General features: G+C 33.3%; 1 protein-coding gene across 6 annotated transcripts in view; it reads left to right on the plus strand.

Annotated features, from left to right (window-relative positions):
• Positions 1 to 12,036, plus strand: part of CNKSR2 (connector enhancer of kinase suppressor of Ras 2) — a 289,714-nt gene that overhangs the window by 78,940 nt on the left and 198,738 nt on the right. For 5 of the 6 annotated variants that reach the window (XM_029930402.1, XM_029930398.1, XM_029930399.1 and 2 more), the window contains exon 3: positions 5,633 to 5,835. The exons of the other annotated variant lie outside the window; for it this stretch is intronic. In XM_029930402.1, the coding sequence (XP_029786262.1) occupies positions 5,633 to 5,835 (203 nt within the window). The remainder of the gene's footprint in view (positions 1 to 5,632; positions 5,836 to 12,036) is intronic. 6 annotated transcript variants of the gene reach the window in all.

Below are 12,036 nucleotides of genomic sequence, written 5' to 3' on the forward strand. Positions count from 1 at the left end.
TAGTTGCAGGACACAAAATCAACATACAGAAATCTGTTGCATGTCTATACACCAATAATGAAGCAGCAGAAAGAGAAATTAAGGAATCAATCCCATTTACAATTGCACCAAAACCAGTAAGATACCTACAAATAAGCCTAACCAAAGAGTTGAAAGACCTGTATTGTGAAAACTATAAAACACTGATGAAAGAAATTGAAGATGTTGCAAAAAATGAAAGGAAGTTCCATGATCATGGATTAGAAGAACAAATATTGTTAAAATATTTATACTACTCAAAAGTCTACACATTTAATTCAATCTACCAAAATGCCATCAACATTTTTCACAGAACTGGAACAATCCTAAGATTTGTATGGAACCATAGCAGACCTCAAATAGCCATAGCAATCTTGAAAAAGAAAAGCAAAACTGGAGGCATCAGAATTCAAGAGTTCAACTTATATTATAGAGCTGTAATGATTAAAACAGTATGGTACTGGCACAGAAACAAACACATAGATCAATGGAATAGAAAACCCAGAAATAAACCCACTATTGTATGGCCAACTAATCTTTGACAAAGCAGGAAAGAATATCCAATGGGAAAAAGTTTCTTCAACCAGTGATGCTGGGAAAATAGGACAGCAAATGCAAAAGAATGAAACTGGTTCAGTTTCTTATACCAAACACAAAAGTAAATTCAAAATGGATCACACACCTAAATGTGAGACGTGAAACCATAAAAACCCTTGAGGATAACAGAGAGAGTTACCTCTCTGACATCAGCTGTAGCAATATTCTAGATATGTCTCCTGAGGCAAGGGAAACAAAAGTAAAAATAAAATATTGGGATTTCATCAAGACAAAAAGCCACTGCACAGCAAATGATACCATCAACAAAACTAAAGGGCAACTTACAGAATGTGAGGAGATAATTTCAGATGACATGTCTGATGAAGGGTTGGTATGCATAATATATAAAGAAATTCCCCAAAAATGAATAATTCAATCAAAACATGGACAGAAGACATGAATAGATATTTTTCCAAAGAAAATTTACAGTTGGGCAACAATTTTATGAAAAGCTGCTCAACATTACTTATCAAGGAAATACAAATCAAAACTACAATGATATATCACTGCACACCAGTTAGAATGGCTAAAATCAACAACAGAGGAAACAACAGTTGTTTGCAAGGATGTAGAGAAAGGAGAAACTTTTCTCACTGTTGGTGGGAATGCAAACTGGTGCAGCCAGTCAGGAAAACAATGTGGATTCCTCAAGAAGTTAAAAATAGAACTACCCTATGATCCAGCAGTTGCACTACTAGGTATTTACCCGAAGAATACAAAAATACTGATTCAAAGGGATACACATGCACCACAATGTTTATATCAGCATTATCTCCAATAGCCAAATTATGGAAGGAGCACAAGTGTCTATCATCTGATTAATGGATAAAGAAGTGGTATATAGATACAATGAGATATTACTCAGCCATAAAAAGAATGAAATATTACCATTCACAATGACATGGATGGACCTAGAGAGTATTATGCAAGAAGAATAAATGAGAGAAAGAAAAATACCATATGCTTTCACCATATGTGGAATTTAAGAAGCAAAACAAACAAGCAAAGGGAAAAAAATAATAGAGAGATAAATCAAGAAACAGAGAACAAACTGATGGTTACCAGAGGGGGAGTGGGTGAAATAAGTGGTGGAGATTAAGGAGTGCACTTATGATTAGTACTAGCTGTTGTATGGAAGTGTTGAATTACTATATTGTACCTCTGAAACTGTTATTTCACTGTATGTTAACTATCTGGAATTTAAATTAAAACTTTAAAAAATAAAATTTGAGTCAATACTTATTGTGTGCATACCTATGGCCAAAAGCAAAGGGGTGGTTCATTCACTTGTCATTTCTTGATATGGTAGGCAAGAGAGTCTGATTTACTGGTTAGTGATTCACAGCAAACCATCTGCTGTCATGAAATAGATGAGAAGAAGATCTATGTGATCTTTGAGCTACTTAGAATAGAGAAGTATGATGATAAAAATTAACTTTTGATCAACTGTTCTGTCCCTTTTGTTAAAAGAGTACCACACAGACACTGTTTTATGCAGGTGAGCTTCTAACCTGGTATTATAGGCTTATGGAATTCCTTTTTTTATGTCTTTATTTCATTTTGAGAGAGAGACAGAGAACAAACTGGGAAGGAGCAGAGAGAGGGAGACACAGAATCTGAAGCAGGCTCCAGGTTCTGAGCTGTCAGCATAGAGTCTGACGCAGAGCTTGAACCCATGGACTGTGAGATCATGACCTGAGCTGAAGTCGGATGCTCAACCAACTGAGCCACCCAGGCACCCCTGGAATTCCTTAAAAATGCTTTTGAATTCTTGGTTTAACTAGTTTTATTTGTTAAACTAGAATAAATTTTTAGAATTCTCCTCTCCATCGTCTACTACATACCTTTTGTCTCTTTTTGTCTACAGCATCCCTCTGTCTCCTTCATTTTTCACTGCTGGTGCAAATAAGATAATTTTTTTAAGTAGGCTCCTTACCCAGTGCAGAGCCCAGTATGAGGCTTGAACTCAGAACCCTGAGATCAAGAATTGAATGCTCAACTGACAGAGCCACCCAGGTCCCTGTAGGATATTTCTTTATCAGTTTTCAGTTAAGGAGTTCTCTCAGGGTATCCTTCCAGGTTTTGTCCAGAAGATTTTTTATTCTCTAATTCTTGAGTTGCATTTAAAAAAAAAATTTTAGTATTATCTTAAATTTCGAAAGCTTCAAAGTATTTTTACTTTGCCTTCAGATTTTTATTTATAACATCTATATTATCCTTTTAAAATTATTTTGAATCTTTAACTAATTACTTGAATTGCTAATATTATACATAAAGAGATAATGCTTTATAGGTGCTAATGGCTATAGAGTGAATGTTACATTACAAGTTGATTGATTAGGTTACTCTAATGCACTATTATTATCACTTGAGCTTCTCTAAAAATATTATAGTGTGTTTATAAACAAATATTTCCTCATGAAAATCGTTAATACACAAAAATGAAAATACTTTTGTACTTCAAGAAAATGCTTTAATACAGGGAGAAACTTCTGAAAATACTTTCAGGAAAGCACTTTAGAAGTATTATTTAAATTTAGTTCATTATTGGGGCACCTGGGTGGCTCAGTCGGTTAAGTGTCTGACTTTGGCTCAGGTCATGATCTCACAGTTCATGGGTTTGAGCCCCGTGTCAGGCTCTGTGCTGAAAGCTAGCTCAGAGCCTGGAGCCTGTCTTGGGATTCTGTGTCTCCCTCTCTCTCTGACCCTCCCCTGCTCGCACTATCTCTCCTTCTCTAAAAAATAAATAAAAACCTAAAAAAATAATAAATTTCATTCATATAGTCTCCAAAGGGCAGCTGGGAATGAGCTTTGGAGGGGACCAGCACATGTCCCTCAACTTGGAGGAGGCCTTTTCCTTCCTACAGTGAGTGAGCAACCTGCATATTCAGATGTGATTAAAGATCTTTACAAGGGAAGATTATTTGTGATTATCCCTGTAGGCTCTAAATCCAATCACAAGTGTCCTAATGAGGGAGAGGCAGAGGAATTTGGGACACACAGAAGAGGTGGCCATGTGACCTCAGGAGCAGAGACAAGAGTTATAATGGCCACAAATCAAGGAATGTCAACAGCCACCAGATGCTGTCAGAGGCAAGGATAAGAGCCTCTGGAAGAAGCATGGACCTGCCAACACTGTGACTTCAGCCCAGTGATAGTGATTTTGGATTTCTGATGTCCAAAGTATGAAAAAATAAATTTCTGTTGTTTTAAGCCAAATAAGAAAATAAATAAGCTGATATAAGTTTTTCTTATCTAGTCACTAGAGAGTAACTTTAATAAACTTATAGAAAGATTTCCTTCTTAATATACTGACACACCAGATAAAATCTCCCAAAAATTTCACAGATAATCCATGCTCACATGCAGAAGAATCTGAATAGAATTTTGTTTTATTTGTGCAAACAAAAACTTTTGACTTGAGAGAATATTACAATTCAAATTTAGTAGTGAATATTTAATATACTGTTTTTTAAAAAAGAAGCCCATGACTCTAAAAGGAATGTTCTTAAATTCCTAGCAAAGAGCATTCAGACTTTTGTCATGACTAAATCTTCACTGGTAACATACATAACTTGGTTTTTAATGTTTAAGTGTCCAAACACTCCTCTAATCCCTCTTTTCTTCTCCTCCAAGTTTCTTTTCATAAATTACCATATAAGAAATAAATCTAAATTTCATATCGAGTAGGTACCCAGTGCTTGTTGACTTACTCATACGGCTAAATTTATTGTGCCATTTACTTCCCTTTTTCATACCCCTAGTATTTTCTCTCCCGTTTTGCTTCATCATCCCCTCACATATAGCCTGATGACTTATAGTTCCATTCTAAACTCTGTCCACTCCAAGCTGTATGAGCACAGGAGAAAATCTCTCTGTGTCTTATTGTCCTCAACTGTAAAAGGAGGGTAAATCAAACGTAGAATTTGTTTGGGCCTCAGAAGCTATCTAAAATTCTTTGGGTCTTACGATTTTCTATAAGGTAATAACGCTTTTTATTTCAACATGGCAATAATATACGTGCTACTAAATAGTTTGATCAAGGTCATCATTTGGGCATCATTTAACCAGCTTTTCTTGGAAGTGTTTTACAACTTACAATTAACTGTTTTAATATATAATTTCAACTAATGAAATCCTTCCCTAAAGCTTATTTGTAGTATTTCCTATTTAATGCAGTAAATAGAAAAAAGCTTATTTATATTTATTCATATAACTTTTTTCCACATTAATTTATAGACAATATTTATGGTGAAATAATAAATAGTACTACAAACTCAAAAGTGAGACCAAGGAAAATAAGAAAACATACTTAACAAAAACCAGTATGATTGCTTTAGATATGCTTCATATTTGACTGAGAACTAATTGTAACCATGACAAAAATAAAAATAAATTTAGTTTTATAATTTGTATTGTAAAAAGGAGAAAGTTCATTGGTTTCACTGAGGAATCAGTTTTTTTCTGGTACCATATTATAGCCGAAATTTTTTATGTGAGTCATGGAGAAGACACAATAAAGCTATGTTACATATGATTTATTTCTTGCTTTTTCATTTTATAGTTGGGTTGCGATTTCTTTACTCACTTTGGGACAGCAGAATTTTTAATAGCATCTACATTCACGACTATGCATATGCTAGTAGAATAGATACTAAAAGATAATTATTGATGAAAGTGAATTTCACAAGTAAATGGACTTAAGTTTGGGTTAAAAGAAAAACATTTATGTGTCCTAATGATGTTGCTTTCTTGCATGGCATGATTCCAAGATATAATACCCCTATCTTTTCATGTTCTTATTAGCACTTAACACATTTTATTGTAATTTGTTGATCTGACATTTCCCCAGATCCTCACTTTGGGTTTTGCTAGGCCAGGAATACTAACTTCATCATTTGTAATTCTTAATACTAATTTCATTACCTGTACATAGTAACATACTCAGTAAATATTTTAGTGAATGAATATAATACTGACTTCAAGTATATTTGTTTTCTCTCTTTTTATAATTCAGAATTATGGCTTGGAAACAGAAAATCTAAAAACCCTTTCTCACAAGTTGAATGCATCTGCCAAAAATCTACAGAATTTTATAACAGGGAGGAGAAGGAGTGGCCATTATGATGGGAGAACCAGCCGAAAATTGCCAAATGACTTTTTGACTTCTGTTGTGGATCTGATAGGAGCAGCCAAGAGTCTGCTTGCCTGGTTGGACAGGTAAAACCTTCCACATGTTTTATAAGTAATCCTCCTCAGATACCAGCTTGAATGTAACATTTCATGTATTCTTGTGAAAGGATTCTGCAGGAAGAGGAATGTCAAGTTACAAATGTCTAATTATGATTTACCACAATATAAGGGTATCATCAAATAGATATTAATTGTTTGTAAATTTTTATATCTAAGTAGCCAATTAATAATTAGTCCCTGACACTTTCAGTATACCTTAACTGCTTTATAAGCAAAGCCATTTTCTCCTGTCATAACAAGATTTACAGAACTGTTCTGTCTCCTAATTTTTTTATTCTTTGAATTCATTTGTCATCTTTAAGGAAGTGACCATTAGGATTCTATTTGCTGTTTTAAGTGGGTAATTAGACACTGACACTTCATAGATTACATTGCCTGTCTCCTTACTCTTGCTTTATTCATCCTGTATTATCACATTGCACAATCTTGGATATCATAAACATAGTTTTAGATTTTTTTTTTGTTTACTTTTTCTTTGTCTTGGAACACATAAAATAACAAAAGTTTTCATGATATAAAATGAAAAAAGATTAAAATTGAGTATGTGGTTAAACACTGTAAAGGTAAAACAAGTTGCAATTAAAAAAATTAAGCTCTTTATTTTCAGTTTTAGAATTTTTTTCTAAGAGATATGTACTTTATTATAATGTTTAAATAACCACATTTTAAAATACATTTTATCTCTCATGAGAAACTCTGGTAATATACAATTTTACCAGAATTCTCTCTTTTTTTTTATATTATTTTTTTATTTTTGGGAGAAAGAAAGAGACAGAGCACAAGCAGGGAAGGGGTATAGAGAGAGAGGGAGATGCAGAATCTGAAGCCGGCTCCAGGCTCCATGCTTTCAGCACAGAGCCCGACGCGGGGCTTGAACTCACGAGCTGTGAGATATGACCTGAGCCAACGTCGGACACTCAACCGACTGAGCCTCCCAGGCGCCCCGACCAGAATTCTTTCTTGAGTAAATGTCAGTAGGATATATATTATATATATATAAAATTTTGACTTTTTAAAAATATGAGGCCTTATATTATAAATAAAGTATTTGTATTTTTAAGAGAACTTAACTTTATTCCATATTATCTAAATTTGTATGTATTAATAATAACATACAACATGATGACACTAAATCCAGATTTTAATACTGAGCTCTGTGTTACTAGTTTTTTGATAATTAATGGGTAGACATTATATTTCTTTTGCATTATGACATCATTTTCTCATGTCTACACTACATTTATCAATTATTTAAATTAGTTACATTTTAAATATATAAATTCTACAAGTTTCTTAGTGATCAGTAGGTAAAATATATTTAACATATGGCTTAGTCCTTAAGTAATATAATATACTGATTTCAGAAGGCTTCTCACTAATTAGAAAGCTTAAAGAACACATACTCAATTTTTGTTATATTCTATTAAACTATGATCTACTCTAATTGTGAATTTGCTAGGTCTCAATATTTGTATTTAGTAAATTTCATTATATACTTTTTACACTGGTACTTGTGAAATACATTAATAAAAAGAATAATTAGAGGCTGTTTTTACTTTTTTGTTGCAGATATGGCTGTTTGTAAAAACATACAAATAGCTTCTAGAACACTATGATAGTTTCTCACATTTTATTGTTATGATGTAATTTTTTATGGTAATGTTATTTTTATCATGTAAGAAGATGCTTTTAGTAAATACCATTTCACATACAAACACATATGAGTGCACACATGCAAAGAAAAACACATATTAACATATGCATAACAATCAATGAAGTCAATCAATGGTGTTTTGTGTTTGTTTCATAGAAAGAGAAAACATGATAAAGAGCCTGAAAGAAATAATTTAAATCATATGTTTGGCTTTCATTGCTGTAAAGGTTTTCACAATGCTTATTTTGTATTCCATCACACCACAGTGATTCATTAAATCAAAGCCCATGTAACATTTTGACCATACAAATGAAATATGTACTTGGAAGGAAGAAAGAAGATAACTTTGTGATAACTTTAACGTCATCTGCTGAGACTGTAAATTGAAAAAAAAAAACTGAAGGTTATAGTTTGAAGATCTTTTACAGAAAAGTTCAGCTCCAGGCTGGCTTGGGAAATGATGATGCTTTAACAAGCTTAACTTTTACAGAGGAAAGAAAGAGAAAAAAAATTTTTTGCCATGCTAAGGCATTTGGAGTTATGCTGAAGCTTGTTTAGGTTCATTGTGTTTAGACCTGTGGATTTTGATGATTACTAGGGCTATAGTTTTAGGAAAAAATATAGAAGAGCAAGGATGGCAGAAGGAAAACCAACTTAAGAGGCTATTTTAGGAATTAATCTTGCTGCTGCTACTGTTGATGATTCTGATGCTAATATCTCCAGCCACACTCATTTAATCAAAGCAACCCTAGAGTTGTCTTCATTTCACAGATAGGACAAGTAGCACTTATAGAGGTTAAATTCAAAACCAAATGACAAGTGGAGGAACCATGTTTCAGTCCAGGCATCTGACTACAGAGTTGATCCTGCTATTTACTGAGGTTTTTAATTAGAGGAACCGCAGTGAGGATGGAATTATGTTAGAGATATTTATGCATATAAATAAGACTCCTGGACAGGTAAGATCTACAAACCATGGGAGGCATCTAGGTACCTGACTTGGCTGGCCCAGTGGATGGTGATGCCATTATCAAAATAGGAGGAATGGGTTATGGTGGAAGATCAACGTTGAATTGAGTGTCAGGCATGATAAATTGCAAAGGTCTTTAGAGTATTGCTGCTCAGAAAAGATATATGATAAATAGAGATTTGGGAAATACAGGTGATAAAGTCATAGATAAATTAATATGGTGATCTCAGGAAAGTTTTAAAAGGGGTTCCTTTTATCCTGTTCCATTTGTCTTCCATAACATGGATACCCTTTAACACTATATAATTTACTTATGTATTATTGTTTTTGTCTGATTATATGATGTATACTTCAAGAGAACAAGGGATATTCATCTGATTTGCTTACTGCTGTCAGATTTCTCAGGAAGAGTTCCTGGCCTGTAGTTGGTGCTTAATAAATATTTTGAGTAAATTAAGATATAGGGAGTGAGCTTTGTGACCCACCACCAACTGAAGTTTGAGTAGAAGTGCAACTTGTGGAAAAAAATGAGAAGGCATAACCGGAAAGGTAGGAGAGAATTAGATAAGCGTGGTGTTGTGGAAGCAAAGGGATTAAAAAGATGTTTTTAAATGTTTTGTTTTTGTTTTTATTTTTGTTTTTTTGAGATTTCAGTATTGGTTTTTTCCACAACTTTATTGAGCTATCATTGAAGTATAACTGTAAGTTTAAGGTGTATAATATGGTAATTTGATACACACATATATTGGGAAATGATTACCACAGTAAGGTTAGTTAATATATCCATCACCTTTTTTGTATGCATGGTGAGAAAGTTTAAGATGGGAGTAAAGAGTTTTATGGGAAAAAGGAAGTGATCAGTAAGATCAGATACTCCTAAATGATTAGATACAGTAAGGACTGAAAGTCTGTACTGGATGAGGGAATCAGGATATATGTGCTGTGCAGTTTAGTCGTTTTATTTAGAAGTCATGAAAACTGGAATGCATGATTTGGTTATGAGTTAAAAGTGAGAACTCCTCTATCGGGCGTCTAGGTGGCTCAGTCAGTTAAGCGTCTGACTTTGTTTCAGGTGATGATCTTGAGGTTTGTGAATTCGAGCCCCACATTAAGCTCTGAGCTGACAGCTCAGAGTCTGGAGCCTGTTTTGGATTCTGTGTCTCCCTCTCTCTCTACCCCCTGCCCAGTCACATTCATTCTCTCTCTCTCTCTCTCTCTCTCTCTCTCTCTTCAAAAATAAACAAACATTAAAAAAAGTTTTTTTAAGTGATAACTCCTCTGAAGAAACTTTTCTGTGAAATGGTTTGTAGTTTGGAATAGTTTTATGTAATATTATTTTCCCCTTTTCATAAATTCTTAATCTTTTAGTGGTGATAGGAAAGAGGAAAGGTAAATGATGAATGGTTACTTCTATATTTGGGAGCTTGACTTTGCTTCCTCCTCTGCCATGGATTGTATGAATATCTTAACTGTTCCTTTGCTAAATTTCAAAAGGCCCTTAAATCAATTTAAATGTAATAGAACTTTATCTGTAACCATGCCAGGTGAAAAGTTTAGGCTGTTTTTTTTCCTGACAAGTAATCCAGACTTTTATCAGAAATTATTAGTGGGTGTGTATTTAAGTTATATTTTAATCCTTTCAAAGAAAAAAGTTTTCTAGGTAGCAACAAGAACACAAGACAATACTTCACATGTCCTCTTGTTTCATTATGTCCTACAAGTTACACAGGAAACAAAACACATAATCATTGCTAAAATAGCTACAAGAGCAGTGTTCTACATTACCATTATTTTGAATCCCGGCTAAAATGAGTCATGAAATAGTGCAGAGGAACAGAAGGCTGAGGAAGAGTTAAGTTTTGGCTCTCCCTCTAGTCCTGGGTAATCTTAAACATTAACTTCTGTTTTTATTTTCTTTTTAGAATAGGATGTAAGTAACTGAAGAATTTAAAGTTCTCTTCTAAGCGCTAATATTCTATAATTAATTGACCTTGTTCACCAAAGCCACATGAGCAATATATCCAACTTATTTCCTTCTAAAGAATGAAGACTAACAACACTTGTTAGTTACTTATAAAATCATGATATAACTCCCTGCCTCTTCTCAAAATAAATTTAGTTAATATTTTTAAGTTCTAAAAAAAAGTAACCTCTTTATGCTTTCCTTATAAAAAGTAAGACTGCGCCTTGTTTATTTTTGTTGCTTTTGAAGAAGTTAAAACTTAGGTGCTTAATTATAGAAGTTCCATAGAAATGACATTGACCAAAAATTCTTAATATTTTGATCTGTTGGTATAGGTATATTTTAATTTAAATATATAGTGACATGTATTTTTTCATTAAATTTTTTATTGCATTTGGAGAGAACTTGCATGCACAGCAATATGATATGGGTTTATTACAATTGTTATTTTATGTCACTTGAAAGGGGAAAAAGGAAAGAATAGGTGAAAATCTTATTTTAGTTATAGATACTGAACTAGATGTTTTTATATATCAACTCATTGAAGTCTCATAAAGCCAGTATCATTACCCCCATTTTACATATGAAACAGTAAGTAATTTGCTTAAAGTCACTCATCTAGCATGAAAATTAAAATTTGAATCTGTATTTTCCTTATACCAAAGTGCTTCTTGTTTCTCATTTTTCATTTTCCTTTGGCATGCTACATCTCCTTTGGAATGTTGACTAATTCTCAAAAACTTTGAGGAAATTATTCTTAGGAATGCTGTATATATAAACATTTATTTTCATTTTGGTATTTCTCTTCAAGTGCTGAACAAGAGTGCCACTTTTCTCTTTTTGGCCTGGATACTTAAAAATCACTATATAGAATTTTTATTTGTAGAAAGTTTAGTTCAAATTCTACTTTGAAGGCCTCAGTGAGATATCTTTTAATATCACTGAAAACCTTTTGAATGTTTAAGACTTAAAAGTTACAGAAAAAATGGTTGCAGTTCACAAAAACTTCACTATCAGTGGAACTTTCATTTAAATAAAATTCATTTTTAAAACCAGCTCCTTACATTTCTTTTTTAAAATTTTTCTTTAATGTTTATTTATTTTTGTGAGAGAGAGAGAGCGAGAGAATGAGTGGTGGAGGGGCAGACAGAGAGGGAGTCTGAGAATCTTAAGCAGGCTGCATGCTCTGTGCTGACAGTTCAGAGCCCAACACAGAGCTGGAACTCATGAACCATGAAGTCATGACCTGAACCGAATTTGGATGCTTAACCAGCTGAGCCACCTAGGTACCCCGAGAAAGTTCTTTTAGAGAGAATACCTGAAAAGAGTGTCTTAGCATAAGTTGCCATTAAAAAATACATGTCAATTATAGATCAATAAAGTTGGACAAAAGCCAGTACTGAAATCTCAAAAAAAGAAAAAAAATGAGAGAGATATTTCTTAAATCATATAAAATCTAAGGGTGACAAGATTTCTTTTTGTCTCCCATTTTAAATATTAACTTGAATAAAGCAGCAGACTTTACCAGAGGAAGAGCTTCAGAGATGAATCACATTTAGTAGCTGTACTGTTTATTTTCAA

This window comes from Suricata suricatta, chromosome X (assembly GCF_006229205.1).
Source record: "Suricata suricatta isolate VVHF042 chromosome X, meerkat_22Aug2017_6uvM2_HiC, whole genome shotgun sequence".
In the NCBI taxonomy this organism is placed as follows: Eukaryota; Metazoa; Chordata; class Mammalia; order Carnivora; family Herpestidae; genus Suricata; species Suricata suricatta.